This window comes from Hetaerina americana, unplaced genomic scaffold (assembly GCF_022747635.1).
Source record: "Hetaerina americana unplaced genomic scaffold, ioHetAmer1.1.p SCAF_3, whole genome shotgun sequence".
Classification (NCBI taxonomy): domain Eukaryota; kingdom Metazoa; phylum Arthropoda; class Insecta; order Odonata; family Calopterygidae; genus Hetaerina; species Hetaerina americana.
Genome location: NW_027286874.1, coordinates 30,794,554 through 30,816,966, shown reverse-complemented (window position 1 = coordinate 30,816,966; position 22,413 = coordinate 30,794,554). Strand labels below are relative to the sequence as shown.

Genomic DNA, 22,413 nt, shown 5'->3' with positions numbered 1-22,413 from the left:
ACAAGGCGAAGTTCAGTGGAACGTTTTTTATTCCAAGTGTACGTAAACAACAAATAAATATTTGACAAAGGTGGCGTTACACGCTATCGTGTCGTTCGTCGTCCAGGTTCCTTCGCTTAATGACGCTATCCCGCTTCCTCTACGCAGCGTTCCATCTCCTTGCGCTTCCGCTAATTAGCTGTCGACAGTCGCCATGCGAGCATCGTCTGCCTCGGGTAGCCATGTCTCCCACTGACCGCTACACCGCCCCCTTGGTAGTACTTTGAGGCATCTGAAAGTATTATACAATTCGAAAAAATGGGGTATGGTGCAGTTTGTTATTCAGGTGTTGTAGATATCTATGTGGCGCGGGAAATGCACCCTTTTCCCTGATCGGGTTTTCCATGGAGGCTCTGGTGGTGTGGTGTCCTCCAGGAGGACGGTCGTTTCCTTGCCCCGCACTTGGACGACGTAATGTTCTGGGGCCCTGTGGACGACTTTAAATGGTCCGTCATACGGAGGTTGCAGGCCTCCTCTGAGGATACTGTGACGGATGAACACATGGGAAGACGTGGGCAAGTCCCGGTGGACAAAAACAGCTCACTCTCCATGGCGCGCGTCTGCACAATGAGCGCAGGCTACTAATGTGTCCCCGTAACTGGTGCGCGAAATCCGTGGCGTCGCTCTCAGTCTCAGGAGAAGAAACAAAAAATTCGCCAGGAAGAGGGATTGGTTTCCCGTAGAGCGTCTCGGCTGTGGTGGCCTGCATGTCCACCTTCCAAGCTGCACGAATGCCCAGAATTACAACCGGAAGGGCTTCCATTCATTGGTCGTCCTCGTAGCACATAATACGAGAGCTGTCGGTGAAACCTCCCCACTATGCCGTTGGCGGATGGGTGATACGCTGCCGTCCTCACACGCCTAGTTCCCGTCAGGATGGCTAGCCTGCGGAAAAGAGAAGACAAACTGCCTACCCTGATCCGTTGTGATGGACACAGGTGCACCAAAACAGGCGATCCACCCCAGAAGAACTCCTATGCATCCGTCTCGGCAGTCGCATTGGACACTGGATATGCCTCCGGTCATATGCTAAAGCGATCAGCGCAGGTGAGGCAGTATCGATGGTCGGTGGAGGATGATAGCGGCCCAACTATATCCAAGTGGATGTGTTTAAACCTGGACGTCGGGCTAGATAAAGTACGTATCGGTGCCAAAACGTGCCGGTGGACTTATTAGTGCTGGCATGTGCAAGCGCGTGTCCAAGCCCTGCAATCCTTGCGGATCGATGGCCACACAAAACGCTCGGCTGTAAGTTTAGCCGAGGCTTCGATCCCAGGGTGTGCCAATTGGTGGAGGCCGTCGAAAGCCTGCTTTCGAAAAGGCTGTGTGAGGAAAGGGCGAGTTATTGGAGTTGATAAATCACAGTAGATTTCGAGATCTGTTCCCAGAATAGCCATTCTTTTTACGTCCGACGCACATCCCAACTGCAGGAGTGATGTGAGCTCGGCGTCCGTGGCCTGAGAACGAGCCAAAGCGTTGTAGTTCACTGACGCGGTAATCGCCGCCACTCGAGACAAAGCGTCCGCGACGACATTCTCGGCCCCCGACACATAGCGGACGACAACGGAAAATTGCGACTCGTAACTTAAATGGCGGATTTGCCTCGGTGTACCTTTGTCCGCACTTTGATGAAAAGCAAACACTAAGGGTTTATGGCCAGTGAATAAGGTAAAGGATCGCCTTTCGATCATTTGACGAAAAGGCCTAACGGCATTATACACAGCCAGTAATTTCCTGTAGTATATACTATGCATTCGCTCGGTGGGTGATGAATTTCTCGTGAAAAAGGCGAGAGGCCGCCAACCCAGCTGGGAACGCTGTGGTAGGGCGGCACCAACCGAGGCGTCCGCAAAAATGGCTAACGGCAATAACGGATTAGGGTGGCTCAACATAGTCGCTTTGACGAGGCTGTCTTTGCAGTTATTGAATGTGTCAACGACACTGGGGCATTTCCTTTTAAGTTCTGTTCCCACAAAATGCCATTCAGAGGCGCTTGGAGAGCGGCTGCGTTTGGGATGAAACTCCAGTAAAAGTTAATCATACCGAGGAAACGGCGTGTCCTTCACTGTTCGTGGTTTTGCGAAATTTCGCACTGTTTCCACCTTTTCAGGCACTGGTGCGATGCCACTGCTTGACGCCGTGAAACCTAGGAACGTGACTTGAGGGCGGCCGAAAACACACTTTGAGGAGTCCGCTTGGACACCATAATTACCGAACCGAGAGAAAGGTTCTCTCATACGAGTTTCATGTTGCTCTTCTAAGGAGGCAACCAGTATATCGTTTATACGAGTATACACATAACAAAATTTTATACCGCGTAGAAACTTGTCCATGAAGCGCTGAAATGACTGTGCAGTGTTCCGCCTCAATCGCGAGAATACACAAACGTCGAACCCTGTGTCGATTAAAAATTGGCTCTTCGTGCTGGCATCCGTCATTAAAAGCCGGCATGAGGAAGAATACTCATTGGTGGCCGCCGACGTTTACCGACGTCTCCTGGAGTTTTCTGGGATGTCGGAGCACGGTTGACGGTCTTTCCTTGCTCGGGGGCCATAAGTGCCGTGGTAACAGCACATACGCTAGGATGTGGGGAGTCGTGTCGGAGGCCGCGGATGGAACGGTCTCCCGAGCCACTGTGGGGCCTTTTGCGGTTTCACAGAGGTGCTCTGTCCGAGGTAGGAAATTTCGAGAATTTTCGTCTGAGGTGTTCTATGTGTTCTCGAGGAGTGCCTCCATGATGACGCCTGAGGTCGCCATTGCGAGTTGAGGCCTTGGCGTCACTTCCTCCATTTTGCCCGCCATTTCGGCGACAGCACTGAGACCGGCGGAGCCTTGCGTGGCGAGGGCGGTCTGCACATTTACAAAAAGGCGGCTCAGCCAAAGTGAGCGGACGAAATCACTGGATATGGAACTCCCGGCCAGCGATCGAAGATGGCGGAGGAACTGCGACCGTTTCCTGTCTCCCAGCTCCTCCAGCTCCAATATTTGTCGCTCGCGCTGTTCAGGATACGATGAAAAACAGCCGTATCGCTTCGTATTAACCAGTCTCGAGGGGATCCATGACGATGACCTCGTCTTTCTCAATGTGGCGGCTGCCCAACTGGGCAATCACGTGTGAGAACTCAGTAACATTTCCGCTAATATTAGCCAACCGGAACTGTACTTCTATCTGCTTAAGCCATAGGGCCGGTTTTACGGTCCAAAAATGCGGGGATATTAACGCTATTACGATTTACATTCACTGAGTCTTCGCCGGTCGCTTCCCTATCTGACCTTATAGCCAAGATAACAAATGCTCGTTGTGGTCACCTCGGGGTCACCGCTTTACAGTATTGAAGGTGAATAACAAGGAGAAGTTCGGCGGAACAATTTATATTCCAAGTGTAGATAAACAACACATAAATATTTGAAAATGATGGCGTCAAACGGGGCGCGTGTCGTTCGTCGTCCGAGCTAGTTCGCTTTGTGACGCTCTTCCGCTTCATCTGCGCAGCATCCCATCTCCCGGTGCTTCCTTTAACTTCCTTACATCTATTTCGTGCAAGGTTATGGGATATATAGTTGCTAGTTCGATCGTGAGACACCTCGATAATCAGAAGTTATTAATGAAAAATCAGCGCGGTTGCCGAAAAGGTAGATCCTGCGAGACGCAACTTGCGCTTTTTGTTCATGATATTCTTATTTCGGGAAAGAGCAATGTTCCAATGTACGCGATTTCTCTAGATTTTTAGAAAGCCTTCGACAAAGTACCTCATAGTAAACTACTCGCAAAGCTAGAAGGATATGCCATAGCTGAAAATTTCTGGGGTTGGATTAAAGACTTTTTGAATGGTCGAGTTCAAAGAGTAGTGACAGATGGAATTATCTCAAATGTTGTAGAAGTTGCTTCAGATGTTCCCCAGGGAAGTGTTATCGGACCTCTTTTATTCCTACTTTACGTTATCGACATTGACTCCGTAGTCACTAGTAAGATATGTTTATTTGCTGATGATGCAGTGATTTACCGTGATACCCGTGATCCCGAGGATACAGCAGCGCTTTCAGATGACCTGAATGCTATACTACGCTCTTGCGACATTAGGCAATGAGAATTAAACTTAAAAAAAGTGCGTAGTCATGTATTTTTGGACAAAGAGCGATTCCCACCCGAACGCCTACTGTATGGGAACACCGAAATGGAATGTGCAGACTCAATTAAATGCCTAGGCGTTACCCTCACTCACGATCTATCCTGTATGAAACATATACGGGGAATATGTGTACAAGCTAATAAAAAATTATGATTTATTAAAAGAGTACTTGGTAATTGTGATGAGAAGGTAAAAGAGAAATGTTATCTATCGTTGGTTAGGCCGCGTTTAGAATAAGCTGTTAGTATATGGGATCCTCCCGAAGTTGGATTAATTGCTGAATTGGATCGGAGGAGCTAGATTTGCAATACGTTGTTATAATAAACTTAGTAGCGTATCGAAAATATTAGAGTAGCTAAGCTGGTAGTCACTTTCAGAACGAGGGTTAAATTCCAGATTGAAGCTCTTGCATAAATTGGAAGGAGATCTCTTTAGCAGTGATGTTGAAAATGTATTAAATACACCCATCGTACTACGGTAGGAGAGATCATGCTAATAAAATTAGAGAGATTAAGTATAGAACAGATAAATTTAAGATGTCAATTTTTCCACGAATGATAGGGCATCATAATAGCATTGTCCGATCGCGGTAGGGTCATATTCGGGTAAAATTATTCTGGTGTGTAATCGCCCCCATCCACATATCCTGGTGGTGGCTTACAGGGTATATATAAATAAATAAAACTAGCATCAGGCAGTCGCCATGCGAGCGTCGTCTGCCTCGGGTGGCCATGGCTCCCACTGTCCGCTACACACTCTACAGTCAGAATAGTAGCCTGTTCACTTGACAATTTTGGCTGGGAATTCAGTCGGAAACCAGCATAAACTGCTGTCTACGGATCTTGGATTTGTATACCATCATCCCATCGAGGGGAAAATGTGACGGACAAATCGTACCGAGGGTACTTAGGCATTGGGGTCCTGAGTGTCATGGCAATTAGATTGCAAAGAATCACACAAGCATCAATGAATGTCGGGTCGTGAGAGCATTTATCTTCGTGGACACCTTTTTACGAGTTTCTAAAACATGTACAATCTAACGGTAGGCACTATCAGTTACTGCCTGGCATCTGTTTAAGAGATTGATCTCATATTTACTCAACGATATTACGAGGGTCATCCGGAAAGTAGTACCCGTTCGTGCCGCATGAAGTGCTGACGACGCGAGTAGCCGCTGGACGAGGTCAGATAGCTTCAGTGGCTTGTCTGCCTTCTCTGAGCCAAGTTGCGTGACGCTAGCATTGCCTGTGTTGTTTCTGTGATTGTTTATAATGTTTAAAAAAATTGAGAACGCCGCCAGTTGTGAAGTGAGGGCAGTGATTAAATTCCTCAATGCAAGAAACGTTCGCCCATGTGATATTCATCGCCAATTAAAGGAGGTGTATGGAGACAATGTAATGGACGAGTCGTCTGTTCGGCGGTGGTGTCGCAACTTCAACATGGGGAGGGGGAACACACACGACGATGAGCGTTCGGAGAGACCGTCTGTCATTACAGACCAACTGGTGAGCTCAGTTGACGAATTCGTGAGGAACGATCGGCGCGTCACAATTGATGACATCTGTGAGCATTTTCCCAATGTTTCTCGAACAATTGTTCATGAAATTGTTAAACACCATCTGCATTATGCAAAAATTTGTGCAAGATGGGTCCCTCGCGTATCTCAATGAGCTGGCGGCGAAGGACTATGCAGCAGGAATACAGAAACTTGTCACACGTTATGACAAATGCCTTAATTTGCTTGGAGATTATGTTGAGAAGTAGTTTAAAGTATCCTCTTTCAAATAAAATTTTTTATGTTTGTTAAAATTTACTTTTGTGTCTTTATTTCACGAACGGGTACTACTTTCCGGATGACCCTCGTATAACTGAAATTATATTGGTTTCATCAGTTAAAATAACTTTGAAATTAGGTCCACAATGCCCCCATAAGTAAAATGGTGCTAATGAAATTGTTTGACATAGTAGAAATGCTTTCATAATTGATAAAATGACTTCAATATTTCAAAATTTTGTCATTCATTAATGTAAAAACCTAATTGAAAACGCTGTGGAGTCGGAAAATATCTTGGGAATTCGCAGTCCATAAAAATTAGATGAACACTTCGTCACGCACTTTAGTCACGCCAGCATTCATGAATAATAAAATCTCTGAAGGGTCGAAGTTGGAGAAAGAACAGAGCTACAAAAATATTGTAAGATGAACAACTACCAAACGTGAGTATCCTTCTCTTGTAATAAAACCGTAAATACTTCTTGCATTTTGTCAGGCTAAAGTTATGCCCGGGAGAACTTTCTTAGCATGAAAAATGATATTCTTTCTTGAGAAATACGATTTCACAGGAGTTGAAAAACTATGTGCACTAAAAAATCATAAATATGCTGGTGGGCCTTCCTTTGTGTTTGCATTACAGTTTGGAATATGAACGTAATATTTTATATTTTTTACACCCGACAAGGCTCAATGGCCTAGCTTCAAAAACATGCCACTAATCTATTTCGGAAAACTCAGCTGAAGCTATTAAGGAGTTGGCTAAGAAACCTCGACGAATACCCTTTAGGTTAAAAAACTTCAAAGACCCCAATTTTGTGATATTTTTCTTTCCTCATAACATGATTTAATTATCACGACTAATGCTCACCGACTCCATTTTATTCATAACCAATTTACCTGTTTAGAGTTTTATGCAGAGAACGCCGTTAGTAAGAAGATTTTATAGCTTGTACTTCCGCATATTCATATTCCTTAGATCTGGGATCTGCCATTAACTCTCCATCTCGATCCTCAAATTGGTGGTAAAAAATTGTCTAGGTTCGACTATCTAAAGAGTTTGTCTCGGCTTGAAGAAGTTTGAACTGCCCCGGTAAAATAGGCAAACTATAAATTGTTCAATGCTGATCAATTTCCCATAAAAATTCGCATTACGCCTCTGACTCGCGTAAATTTTATAAACGTGTATAAAGTTTCTGTCGTCACGCCTCCTCCGTCAGACGAATGAAGCAAAGCCCATGAAGCACTACTCTGTAGGCGGGTAGAATAGTGTGTGAAAGAGTCCAGGAAAATGAGAGAAAATAATAAATAATCTGAAAAATGCGAGAGAAAAGGGGTTAAGGAAGGGACGAGGATAGGAGAAAAGTACAGTGTGGTATGTGAGATGTGGAGAATACATGGATGGTTATTCGTCCAGAGGGATGACAAATTCCAAGAAACTGCGGGATATGCTGAAACAACTTTGACTTTAACTTTGAACGAAGTCATCCGCTAAGTGTGCAGTACAATGCAGCAATTTCAGCGAGTAAAAATCATTCACCTTGGAATCAGGGTTCGAATCCCGGTCAATGCGAATGATTTTTACATTCAGAGAGATGACGTTTAATTTCCTGCCCCACTTTTGCTTTGTACAATGTAAGGCAGGCATCGCACAATAAATGATGTTAACTTTTTCGAGGTACAGGCAGTTCGGAATGACTACTAAATAGGAAGAGGAGTCCTTGGGATGAAGCAAGAAGGTAGAATTTTGGCTGATTACGAGTTTAAAAGCATAATTGAGAGGAGTATTTGAGGATAGCAGAAGAAGGTATAGTTTAATAATGGATCTAAAGATAGAGAAGAGGTAACAAAGAGAAAATGGAAGAAGTACTGGAAAGACAAAATGGAGATAACATTTCAAATGGCAATACAAGAATTTCACAGAGTAAATATCATTCGCCTTGACAGGGATTCTTGGAACCTGGTGCCCTCAATATTCGGATTCCAGTCAAGATGAGAGACTTCCTGGTAGTTGAGTCAGGTAATACAGTTCCAAGGACTGATTCACTACTGATGATGAATGAGGGAAACTTCCTAAAAAGCCAGATAGAAGCAAGCGCTTTACAAGACCCCCAGTGGTAATCTTAATCGATGCAAATATTCTATCCGATACACAGCCGAGGTCTGTCCAATAAAGACGCGAACTGAAGCCATAAAGACTTTATTTTGCCAAATTTGTACTACATCGATTTTGTCCCCTTCAAAATGCTCTCCATTAGTTGCTATTCACTTATTCCATCTTCTTTTCCACTGCTTAAAGCACCCTTGGAAGTCCTTGGCAGTTAGGATTTTTAGTTTTCTCGTCGTATCTTGCTTTATTGTGTCCACATCTTCCCAGTGATGTCCCCTCATCACATTTTTGCATTTTTGGAATAGGAAAAAGTCGAAGGGGGCGAGATCTAGCCATTGAGGAGGATGATCAAGAATGGTGATTGAATTTTTGGCAGTTTGTTGACGATCGTTAAGGACAAGGGACGGCACACGATCAATGTCGTCGTCAACAAAGGTGGTTGGAGGTCGTCCCGGCCTTGCATTATCCGTGGTGTCTTGCCGGTCATCTTTAAAACCCTCAATTCACTTGAAAACGGACTTTTTTCAGATTATTAGCACCGTAAACAGCCGTCAACATTCCAGTAACTTCTTGATAACTTTCACCGCACTTGACCAAAGAACTTGATGTTGAATCGATGCTCCATTAAGTACAGACGGCTCATTGGGCCTCAGGCAACTAGCGCCGCTAGTGGGCGGGACTATAGTCCGCGTCACGGAAACCACACTGCACCAGTTCGCGTATTTAGTGGATAGACCTCGTATTTTGCCAAAACTCTGAAATCATAATACAACTGTTAACCTTATAAACTAATTCATCTGGGCTGGAATTATTCATAATCAAACTTCTAAAGTATTTCATTTAAACATTTTTAGAATCTCATCGTATTAGTCATTCTCTTTTAGTTGATGTTGTCCTATGGTTTGAGGTTAAAAGCAGTACTGATTATCTAGTGAATAAACCCAATGGACCATCAAAATGAATGTCATCATTGGATTCATTTTTAGGTGTCATGAGTCAAATCCTTGTTCACAGGTGAGCGTGTTGGTAAAGTTGGCTGAGATGAGTAACTCCACCTCCCTGATTGTCAGTGGGGATTATTTTGAGCCACAAATGATGTTTCTGCATCTTTGTGACTTTGACTGGGATCATGGCCTGCTCTGCATGCAAACACTCCACCAATCCACTGGAAAACTAAGAAATCGTGTATTTGTATCAGGAGAAACTATGCCACGACATTAATGGCCTGCCTTCTAATTCACATGCCCACTCAAGCATATTTGCTTAGCAGCTCTAATTCATGCTTCACTAACATGATAGTGAGACTTTGGAGGGGCATGCAACCAAGTTCTTGTAAATGCTTGATATATCTGCAAGGAATTAGTGCAAAATAAGTTTTACAAAATGGAATTCAGAAAACTTATGAACAAATCGCAAACATTTTCTACCTTATTTTAGGGTCACAAACGGTGGAGGCACTCCTTCTTCACCTAGAAAATTGTCAAGAGTTCTTCCAAGTGATAAAAATCCACACAACTCAGCAAATGTTGAAATAAGTATGGTTGATAATGACAATGATTCGGAACAGCAACAGGGGATAGACTTAGGAGAAAAACAAATGAAAGAGTACTTGCTGTGTGGTTTTAGGTGCAGGAAAAACTTTCAAGGTGCAACCTCATACTTTCAAGAGTTTAGTGAAAATACAAGTTTACATGGCTTAAAATATATGGGAGAGGAAAGAAGACCACTAATTGAAAGGTCAGTGTATGTCACTTCACCCACATGCCTATGTCTATTTGATTTCACACATAATTTAAAACCATATCTTACTTACAAATTGCTTCCAAGGCTCGGCACAAGAATAATTTAAAATTACATAATTACATTGACAATATGTGAGCTGGTTATATTAACAATATTTTCTTGTGAATGTAAGCAAGCCTAATTTGTGAACAACCACTTACTTCCATCTCAATCACCATCACCTCCATCTCAAATTTTTTATTCAATTTTTTGTCCGTATAGGGTCCTATGGTCATGCATTTATGACCTCTAATGCAATTATTTTTAGTATTATAATTAATACCTTATGTTAATAAATAACAAAAGGTATGAAACTAACAAGTTGAACAGATAATAAAACAGAGCAGTGCAAGGAAAACAAGATCACTCTTCAGGAAGGTGAAATCAATGCCATGAAGTAAGGAAAGGAAGTTCATGATTCTGTAACAGAGATACTGCCACACTTTCTTCTTTCCTTGTTTGTAGTTGAAACAATTGTCAGTAATTAAAATATTATGTGAAAACTTTGTATAACATTTGGGAAGGAAATGCATTTGAACAAGGCTATGAAGAGGCATGTCGACCTCAAAGAAATACTAGGTTTAAGAAAATGAGGAAGTAGCAGTTTTCATGAGATCTGTCTCAGCACTTGTGAAGGAGGAGTTTTAGTAGAAGGTTTCATTAGATCAGCATAAATCCCCAATTTCATAGGAACCACATGCACAAGTCTGTAACTTGATTATTGGTGCAAGAGGAAAAGTATGCAGACAGTTATGAGATATAGGTGCAGAGAAGATTGGAAAATAAAAATGGATGGAAAGGGAAGCGAAAAAGGATTACCAAGCATGAAAGGGGAAAAGAGGCTGTTGGGAGAAAGTCTAATTAGGCAAGGAAAATACCCAGGGTATATAGAGTGGCGGTTGAATGTTGAAAACTGTGTTAGAGGGGAGAAGATTGAGCATGCAAAATAGAGGTGGGAAAAGGTTGAGCTGGTAGGACAGAATAAAGGGAAGTAGAAAGTATGTGGAGTTATTATGTTTGGCTAGGAACCAGCAGCTTGGGAGTATCTGTAAGAAAAAGAAGAGGAGTCTGTAATTTGGAACAGGAGGCAAAAACTGCATATATAGAATGGTAGCAGGGTGAGAAGTGAAATGGAATGGCTGTGTTTGATTGAGGTATTAGGGATTCTGTTGATTTCAGGATATATTTCAAGTTTGCAGGATTTTTTTTATGTACTAAGAGAAAATTGCTGGAAAGGTAGGTGGTTTTGCTTGAATTATCAGGATGGTATAAGGTTCTTTTAGTGTGGTTGATTCGGTGAGCACTAGGAGAGTAGTTAAGGAAAACAAGATCACTCTTCAGGAAGGTGAAATCAATGCCATGAAGTAAGGAAAGGAAGTTCATGATTCTGTGACAGAGATACTGAAATTCTACATAATGAAATTTTTCAGAGTAGTTTGCTTTGGGGGGAGAAGAGTAAAAGATCCTGGGGAGGGGGGTAAGATGTAGTCTTGGTACAGTCATTTTTTTTGGGTATCTACATTTTTTTAGGGAGTTTTGTAAAACATTTATCCACACCTGTAAAGAGAGAGCATAGTTGCAGACATGGTGGCAATGGACAGACAGTGAAAAGTAATTGGTGAGTTTGGTATGGGGTAGGAGACAGCTGTTAAAGTGGAGATATTGTTGGTGATTAGTTGATTTGATGTGAAAAAAATTGCTGAATATATTGTTCCTGATCTAAGCATTAGTATTGATAAAGGTATTGCTGGAGTCAGAGAGAGTGGAAGTGAAAGTCAAGGGGGAGGAAGTGATGATGGTGTGGGTTTAGTAGGGTGGAGAGTTTAGAATATGGCAACTCAGTATTTCTACTTGTAACCCTTCGCCACCCTTTCAACTCCTCCAGCTGATCCCCTCTTTCTCTCTCCAGTATCTTTGTCTATGGATTAACAGATCTAGTAGTTAGCACCCTTATCAACGAACTGTCATTTTATTTTTTTAAATCTGATAACACGATTAATGTTTATGTTCTTCATTACTCTTCAGGATTTTCTGGATCATTGCCTTTGGATTAAGTATATATGCTTGTAGCCAAATAATACTTAAAGTATATAGAAAATGGGAGAACTCTCCAGTTATTGTTTCATTTGCTGAGTCATTAACACCTGTATGGCAAATACCTTTCCCTGCAGTGACTATTTGTCCAGAGTTCAAATATCTAAGAAGTGTTTTTAAATACTCTTATACTAAGCAGATGATGATGAATGGAGAAGATATTTCCCTTGAGAAGTAAGTCATTTGGTAAATTAATTACATTGTACTCAAAACCTGAATGAAATTTTCAAAGAGGTCATATGATTTGGGTATATAGGTACTTCAAGATAGGAAAAAAATGAATAATTTTCAATTTGGTAGTGTTTAAATACAATTATGACATACTTTTAAAACCAATTAGTGATTCACACCTATAATTGTTTTTTTCTGCTCATGACTAAAAGGTGAAACATCAGAAAGAGAGAGAACTCATAAGAAGAAGATGACAACATGATATTTCATGGTGTGTGCAGTTATAATTCTTGAATTACAGAAATGCACTCGACCAAATTTTTTTTTGAAATAATAAAATGTTTTACATATTCATCTGCATTAATTGCTGTCCATAAAATTGGAATTAAATTTCTCACATAAATTCTTGTTAATGGCATTCCACTAATTGTTTTCCTGAAATGAAAGCTCTATTAACATGCATCAAGTATATCCATCTCACAATAAATAATTTTATGCTTTTGTTTGGTCTATAAGATGAAAATGAATTTTGCCTCAGCAAAAGTTTTCTTTAAGGTCTAAGGTATATCATTCCATTGACTGAAAGGAATGCACTCACATTTTGTATGCATGCATTTCTATGGAATGTTGGTATGTTCTACTTAAAAATCTGTTGGAAACCATAGCATATATAGGATTTTTCACATCCTTTGCCTTAGTAACTCAATTAAGCATAGATAAATACTAAGTGAGTTGAGTCGCCATCATAATGCAACTCTATGACCTCAATCTGGTTTTCATGATTCAACATTACACTATGTACGTGTGGAAAAATCTAAAATAAACACATGCTAGCAAATTGACTACTGCTTTATGCTGTGTGCTTACTGCAGAATGAAACTTAATCACATTCAATCTTATCAAAGATGTTAGTCTTCTAGGATTCAGTTTGTTCAGGGTCACAAAAATTAACTGGCACTGAAGACATTCTAGAAGACTAGCATCTACCTCTCTCAGGATACCTTCAAGAAGTAATGTCATCTCACTGTAGACATGAATTGCAGATAAAGTAACAATAATTTTATTCACCTTTTGACTTTCAAAGTTCCAAGGGCCAATCATAATCTTTCCTATAGTGGGTCAAAGGATTCCACTTTACTGACAAAATACTATCTATAACTAATAGTGTGTGTATCTATACCTATTTGGCAGTATTCCACAATTCTTTAAATTGTTGTTAAGGGGAATGTCACCCATTCATTATTTCCTCCATTCACTTCCTGCTCTTGCATTGTGTTCTCATCATTTGCACCAGCTGCATTTTCACATCATCAGAAACTTGAGGAAAGGAACCCTAAGTAGTGGAGAGCAGATGCAGACATGCAATCTCTCCCTACTCCTCCCTCACCTTCACCTCCATTTCCTCCCTCCAAATGAAGATCCACAAGGGATATTCATGTATTTATCATTCAGAAATAAACCAGTGGTAATGAACATGAGGCTTCAATCTCCACCACACCTTCCTACTGTTTTCCCTTATCATCTCTGCAGATGAATCCTCTTCCTTGAATATTCCAAATGTTTTTACCTTGTTTTCTGGCTCTTACATGCTACTTTTACTGACAGTATTACCTTGGGATACTTTTACAGAGCCCATTATTTATATGAGAAGAATAACCCAAAATAAATAACTCCACTTATTTTTTTCAGTCGCAGGAAACTTGAATATAGCAATTTGCTCTGTCAATCAGATGGCTTTAATGAAAGTGTCCTGCTGGAAACAGGGACTGATCATATTCAGTTCTTTCAAGAGGTTGGTTAACCAATTGCCATGTTTTATTTTAAGATCTAAAGCTAGTGGTTTATAATATTTGATTAATAATTACAAAAATTTTAAATAAATGAACCAGTCTTTAAGGTATTGCAATCACAAATTATTAAAGAGTCTGCGCTCGGAACTTAATTAAGGATTGTATATTGCATTGTGATTAACATGAAATTTGTCAATGGTGTGGGTGTTCACAACTTAGCCTAGTCACTTCCTCTAATTACTGAATCACTACTTCTCTTGCAGGCTGCCCCACCTTGTATAGGCCTATTACACTGTAATTGGGAAAAGAAAAAGAAAAGGTGCTGTGGCAACTTATTTCGACCAATATTAACAGATGAAGGAGTTTGCTATACATTTAATATGCTGTCTACAAACCAGATATTTTCCAAGAATATGTAAGCCCATATAAAGTAATTGTGTGCACTCTTAGCAATATAGAGTTGTATTTTAAATGGATGAAACAAATACTGCAAGCATGCGTTTTGTCATGTAATGAAACCTGGTATAAAAATGCACAATATAAATTTATTGACAAAACACGTATTAGCTTTAAAATATCAGAATTAAGTCTGCTCATATTTCAAAACTATCTTTATATATTTGTCATAGAATCAGTCAGCTGGAATGGGAGGCAAGGGAATATGGGCTAAGTGTCAGAAGATAGAATTGGGAAATATAAAAGTTAAACTAAGTGAAAGTCAAGAATGGCTAACTAGTCGGGTATATCCTTGAGATACCTGAAATGTTCATTGGCTAAATCATAGAGCATGGTTTAATCCCTACTTTGGGCATATACACTCGTCATGGTTTTATGGAGCTATCCATAAAATCCTATGGAAATATCTTTAGGAGACTGAGCAGTATGAGACCTAACTATGTACGAGGGTCATCCGGAAAGTAGTACCCGTTCGTGCCGCATGAAGTGCTGACGACGCGAGTAGCCGCTGGACGAGGTCAGATAGCTTCAATGGCTTGTCTGCCTTCTCTGAGCCAAGTTGCGTGACGCTAGCATTGCCTGTGTTGTTTCTGTGATTGTTTACAATGTTTAAAAAAATTGAGAACGCCGCCAGTTGTGAAGTGAGGGCAGTGATTAAATTCCTCAATGCAAGAAACGTTCGCCCATGTGATATTCATCGCCAATTAAAGGAGGTGTATGGAGACAATGTAATGGACGAGTCGTCTGTTCGGCGGTGGTGTCGCAACTTCAACATGGGGAGGGGGAACACACACGACGATGAGCGTTCGGAGAGACCGTCTGTCATTACAGACCAACTGGTGAGCTCAGTTGACGAATTCGTGAGGAACGATCGGCGCGTCACAATTGATGACATCTGTGAGCATTTTCCCAATGTTTCTCGAACAATTGTTCATGAAATTGTTAAACACCATCTGCATTATGCAAAAATTTGTGCAAGATGGGTCCCTCGCGTATCTCAATGAGCTGGCGGCGAAGGACTATGCAGCAGGAATACAGAAACTTGTCACACGTTATGACAAATGCCTTAATTTGCTTGGAGATTATGTTGAGAAGTAGTTTAAAGTATCCTCTTTCAAATAAAATTTTTTATGTTTGTTAATATTTACTTTTGTGTCTTTATTTCACGAACGGGTACTACTTTCCGGATGACCCTCGTAGTATACTAAAGACAACAGCAGTAATGCAGAGTCAAAGGAGGTTTTTAACATGGAAGTGGTAACCTAGAGGAAAACATCAATGAAGAGACAAGTCTAAATGGTGGCAAAACGATTTAAGTAAACAGGATAGTTGAGATATTAACTCTGACATGTTAGGTAGAGTTATATTGATTTCTCAGGGTTAAATGTAGGTGCATACATATTTTCTAAGATGAACAGCATCAAAGACTTTCACCTCACTGAGTTCCTTGATTGGAATTGAAGGAGATGTGCTGTGAAATTGGAATGAGTACATTTTAAAATATTATTGTGAACTGCAGTCTAATTGCGGTAAGAGTGATTTTCTATTTCAAGCATAAGAACAGCATAGCTTTTATGTCTACATACAGCACTCATTCCATTCCATAAAGCATACAGATATACTGTGTTGACAGCAATGATAATGGATCCTTTAATACCAAATGAAAGTTACAATTTAAGTTTATAGATGTTCAGATTCATATATTCCTCAAAAATTATAAAAAATATGTTACATTGGCTGTGCTGAAAGATGACTACATGTAGACAGTCAAGAAGAGCAGGGACAATCAACATAATCATAGAGATTAGGGGCATGCATACATATATTAGTTCTATTGATACATTCCCTTGTCAAATGTTCCAGAGACATTTTGGGGAAGGAATATTCTTTTCCCCACTTTCTATCCATCCTTGCTCCCATCCATGCAAATTCAAATTTGTTGGTATGAAAATTTTATTTTCTCAACTGAAATTCATATTCAATTGAACTAGAATGCAACTTTAATATCTCTGGTATTATTCATTATTTTAATTTGATGAATAATTTCTTACCAAGAGCATTACTGATTATTAATGTGTTTACTGAGGTTATAATGAGTGCATGTAAATGAGTGGCATATCGCTTACTGAGCATCACCAAATAATGAGTAATTATCATAATGACCAAAAAATATTTTATTTAAATGACTCACTTACTGAATGACATTTTGTATAATAAGTGTTGAGGAGATGGCAAGTCTCAGATTATACGCCTGCTACATCAGTCTGTGTTTAGCTCTCGCTCTGCTAAAATTTGAGTGTCACTTGTGATCACAAACATTTTCCAAATGTGTGTTAAAACATATCATTTGCAATTTATTATGCAACCCTAGCAAAAATGTCACAGAAGAAAAAGTCACAAGAAGGCAGCCGTAAAAGAATAAAAATAACCATAGAAATGAAAAGTAAAATCATTGGAAAGCAAAGACTGGGTGTGAGTACAGCTGGTCTAGCACCTATACCCACTCAGTTTACATCAGATGCTTCTAAGGGAGTGACAAGAATATCTATACCATGGTTACATATTCTCAACCATAGGGTTGCTGAAGGTTAGTTCTCATATGGATGAACGAAATGTAACACTATTAACGAGAATATCATATGTAAGAAGTTGAAAAGGATTTCCAATGGCCTCATTAAGAAGATGCCAGGATCATTAATGGCTGAAGAAGTATTTACGGGAAGGAGTGGGTGATTGCAACAGTTTAAGAGAAGAATCGGCATCCACAGCATTGTGAGGCATGGTGAAGCAGCAAGCTCTGGTTCAAGTCCCTCCATCCTTCCTTCATTCCCTGAAAATCCTATCTCTTCCAAATCACCCACCCATCTGTAATGATGAAAATAACCTCAGATGCCAGTTGCCTCCCCCTAATAACTACAACTACCTACTACTGAAGTGGGAATTGAACCTTCATTCCTAGGGTTAGCAGACTGGTATGTTACTAACCATACCAACCCGGAAAATTATCAGTTTAAGATCCATTGAAATATGTTCTTGTTCATGCTCTAATTTATTTGAGATGAATAAATATGTTATTTAACAGATATATTCAAATTTCTAGAATAGTATTGCCTTTCAAATATCAAAGTCACACATTTAAGTGAGTAAAATGTGAAATTCACCCCTAACATGTATACTAAAATTACCAATTGAAATCATAGTGAATCACTCTCATAACATAAACTAATAAATCTCACTAACATAAGCTGATATAATCGATAATCGCTAGTTTATGTATTGTGTATATTGATCAATGATTAGAACATAATAAAATGTGAAACAGAATAAATCTTTTTTTGAAGGACTGTTGAAGGATTTGATGAGAGCTATGGCTCCACTCCTATCCATACATCATGGACTGAATGGAATGCAGATGATGGGTATCCTAATGGCGAATCAATAGAAGCATACCCAAAACGAGGCCCAGGTGCAGGAGCCACATCTGGTCTTCATATTCTCCTAACAGCAAAACCTGAGGAGTATGACAATTGTGTTACAATGAAAGGATTCAAGGTAATATTGTAAAATTTATTCATTGGCAATAATATTTCCATTAATGTAATTGTTACAATGATCAGTAATCAAAACTTATTTGTAGATGTCTTGTACTGAACAATTAATAGAAATTCTAACATATTCAGATTACATCGGAAGTTATGAGTTAAATTAATGTTTACATTTCATCTTAAGGCAATGATGATTTATGTCTAAGCAAAAGAATTTGCTTTAATTGGACAAAAGAAAAAATGTGCCAAACATCATTTTAATTTCTATAAAAGACTCTTGACAAAATTAAAATATGGAAATAAAGAATTATGCAACATACATATGGTTTGGTGGCATGGTTTTCAATATAGTTATCTCATCTTCAGCAAAATTTTCTGCAAATACAAGACTTTCCTACATGGACAAACATAAGGAGGGGTAGTAGAAATGCAGAAGGAGATTATTCACCAATGAAATCCCAACACTATGTTTTACAAACGTAAAGGTATTTATGTAGGCTCATTTGTGTGACATGGAAGGTAAGGCAGCTCATCTGTGGTGAGGATTTAAATTATGGGTTATTATTTTGTCAGAGAAGGTATCTTTGTGGTAAATGGAGAAGTGATAAACTTTATCTGTCATAATGGCCCAAGACTTTGAGTTGTTCATGAATCAACTTCAAAGAACTAACTTGTTTATCTTTATGGCTTTCCAACATTAGATGGATACCGTTAATCCTTTGAATATATAACCTTGACTTTGTCATTTTTTAATGCTCCTATCACAGGTTCATGGCAAACTGATGGATAGCATTACTTCCTTTCAGCAGCTGTTCTCTATGGCCTGTCCACCCCTTAAACAATGACTTTACTTCTTATTGCTATCCAATAACATAATTCTGCTTCAAACTTATTTGAATCCAGAAAGACCATCATATCTGAGATGATTTATTTTTCCTGTAATCAACAGGGTTAGTGCTGGAGAAAGATAATTTAACACATCAGTTAAAAATAGAGTTGATGGCACCCTCAGCATTAAAGTCTTCTGCAAAATGACAAATGCAGATGGCTATTTGAATGCATTTTCTCACATTACCTTATATAGAAGGTGTCGATTATGAAAACACTATTTGATATCATTAAAATATATTTGAATACTTGACTCCACTTCCTATAAGACATGCAGCATTAAAAAATGCTTTAGACTTGAATTGTTATGCATAGTTCAAACTTAGTTCATTGAATATCCACTGAAACAGATGAAACTATTAAAGAGATCGGAATCTTTGAGATGTATTAAATTGCATTATATAGCAGGATCAACTGATCAAATTAGCAGCTGAATTTTATTCATTGAATTAATTTTGTTATTTCTTTACAGGTGCTACTTCACAACCCTTCTGAATTTCCTATGATGAAGCAACAATTTTTCCGTGCTCAATTTGGTCAGGATGCAGCTATAAGTGTTAAGCCAAACATAATGGGTACAAGTGCAGATTTACAAGATTACACACCATCTAGACGCCAATGTATCTTCCAGAGGGAAAGTCATTTGTGGCTTTTTACTCATTATACTCAACAGAACTGTGAACTAGAATGCATTGTTAATGCCACTTTGAAAAATTGTCAGTGCATGATGTTTTTTATACCAAGTAAGTTCATGTATATCTATTAAATTGGTATGGATTTTAAAGTGTTAATTAATTAATTAAAAATTACTTGAATTTAATATATCCTAAATTGAAAATGATTCATGTCTTGTGTGATCATGGAACATTGATATTGCATGTTTTAATATTTTATTTTTAGGACACAATTTCCCCATATGTGGAGTAGGCAGTTTGAAATGCATCAATAAGGTTACAGGTAGGGTAAATGCATTCATACTTACAGAATTAAGTACTTCATTACCAACATGATGGAAGCAATACCAATGCATAACTATAATTACCCAATTTCAGAGCAGTTGCAACAAATGGAAATTGTTCATGACATCTCACATGATCGTGGCAAAACAAGTAACAGTGGAGAATGTAACTGTCTTCCTGCTTGTATGGAATTAAATTATGAAGCTGAACCTTCAACAGGAGAAAAAGCTGTTAAATTTTTAATAGGATCAAAAAATGGAACCAGAGGATTGGCAAAGTTGGTACTGCAAAATTTGTGAAAAATTCATCAAGTTTATTCAAAAAACTGAGATGGCGTACTTTTATTTCCAGAATACAAGTTGGAAAGCTCTCAATTTTCTTCAAAGAAAGACAGTTTACAACAAAACGAAGAGATCAACTTTATGATCAAACTGATTTTATTGGTGAGGATGTTAGTTTTAATACTTATCTAATCCACATTACAAGTACTTTACACAAGTATTGAAATCAATGAAACAAACTTTGCAAACAAATTTCTTTCCCTGTGCTTCATAAGTTACCAATAAAGTTCTGATAATAGTTTCCATTATGGAGTAAAGCCTGCCCTGCAATGGATTAAAACCTCATAATTTCTATCCCTCTGAGATGATAGACCAATTTTCATAGTATTTTACCCATATTTGGTTCATAAAATTATTTTTTATACTATGTACAGTGGTTCATAAAAATATACTTTTCCAATACATCAGTTAACATAGCCATACCGTCGTAGCAGAGAATGGCTCACAATGTTACTTTGTAATGTGTACTTTGTCACATTGTTGCATTCACTTCCAACTGGGATGTCATTAGTTCCAATTCTATTTGCATAATCAACCCTAGTAGCGGAGAGAACTTTGTCACAAGATTCAAGCACAGAGTGTCACTATGGGTAGTACATATTATTGCCTCGTGTATGACTTCTACCTTCTGTCTATTGGGATGCTCTCTTGAAATGTTGAATAAATGAAGTTGGGAATCGCTCAAGTTATGAAGAAAGAAAGTATGCCTGAAGTGCATATACCAATCTTATGTTGGGGTTGCTGTAAGAAATATTTACTTTCAAGCCTTTGGCATTAGGTAATAATGAGGGCACATTTAAATGTATGAATTTTGTAAGAACAATTTAATGTTGTGCCTGTATCAGAGGATAAGGCATGAAAGGCACAATGTGATACACCTACTGTGTACATGATGAAAAACATCACCCAAAGTTGAATGAACGCATGTGCATAACCAACAGAGTTCACACACCACAACCATAGAGGAATTTATGGAAGTAGATACCAGAAGTCATTCTTAAATGACAGTGTAATAAGGTAATGTTTAAGGAACTTGGGTCTGGCAAGCAATAGTTATTCATACCAATAAGAAACATGACAACATTATTTGCTAATGGCTATGTTTTGAAGGCGGGATGGTAAAGGTGAAATCCCCTGTGAGCAATCCAATTCTCACTTTTGATGAATCAAAGCACCTTGTTGCAATATCATTGTCATTCCAATAGTCAGATCAACCATCCAATTAAAAAAAATTAAAAATGGCAAAACTATTGCAAAATAATAAGTAATCATTAATTTGAACAGCCACAAAGCTTGCTAAACTGTCCGAACAGCTTAGTCAAAGACTTTGTCACTCAATTTTATTAAAGAATTTTATTCCTAATCAAGCTTATGATGAGTTCTGCTTAAGCATTTGTGTGTTAGTTGAAGGAGTAACAAATTAATATTTTTACTTTCAGCCAACTGTGGTGGACTCCTTGGTCTCTTTATGGGATTTAGCTTCTTGAGCCTAGTGGAAATTGTATACTTCTTCACATTTCGTTTGTTTAATAATATAAGAGGAAAACGACGCAAGGAAAAATGAATTTGTAAATAATTATACAGAAAGTAAACAACAGTTAGATGCAGAATAACCAATATGATTATAATATGAAATTTTTAGCTGAATTATGGCATGAAAGAAAAATGATGCAGAATACTGAAGACATTTATGATATACTTGTTTACATTGTTTAAAAAGAAGATAAATGTATGGGACAGGAATACATATAGCTTCTAAAATCTCTAGCTATAGCCATTTTTCCAGTGTTTTCATATGCTATGTAGTTGTAATATATCTTTATTTTTTCATTTTACCTGATGAAAATGAGTACCCTACTGGAAATTTTAAAGGGATATTGTTTAAATTTTGAGGATATGTCTGGCAGATAGGTTTAATTATTTAGTTAGGATAAATTATTTTAATTTAGTAGGAAATGGAAATTTAAAGCCTGCTTTAATATAAAAATAATACAGTTTGAACAGCTCTTCAATTTCAGATTTTGAAATGTTTCCATTATTAGTATAGCTTCTATTTATCTTCATGGAGATTCATTCTTAAAAATATCATAGGCAGGAAGAAGAATGTCCACACTTCATTAATCCTCTCTGGAACATTCCTGCATCTCACTTAAAATTGTATTTGTCGTATTATCCATGTCATGAATTCTGTAACATGAACCAATTATTCATCATCATTTTTTTCAATTATAATTTACATGATTGGTACGCAGTGGAAACATAGAAATGGAAATAATTAAATGATGAATGGAAGTAAGTTAATAGAAAATCAGTGCATAAACAGAAAAAAAGAAATTA

At 38.6% G+C, this 22,413-nt stretch overlaps 1 protein-coding gene across 1 annotated transcript; it reads left to right on the top strand.

The window, feature by feature from the left end:
- The first annotated feature begins 915 nt into the window (after nucleotides 1-915).
- Nucleotides 916-21,640, top strand: LOC139689977 (pickpocket protein 28-like). Its single transcript, XM_071587135.1, has 13 exons — nucleotides 916-1,176; nucleotides 7,888-7,960; nucleotides 8,356-8,407; nucleotides 9,488-9,787; nucleotides 11,858-12,100; nucleotides 13,787-13,889; nucleotides 14,151-14,302; nucleotides 17,685-17,895; nucleotides 19,249-19,519; nucleotides 19,677-19,733; nucleotides 19,829-20,012; nucleotides 20,087-20,178; nucleotides 21,516-21,640. The coding sequence occupies exons 1-13, from the start codon at nucleotides 916-918 to the stop codon at nucleotides 21,638-21,640; spliced, it is 2,124 nt and encodes a 707-aa protein (XP_071443236.1).
- The last annotated feature ends 773 nt before the right edge of the window (nucleotides 21,641-22,413 follow it).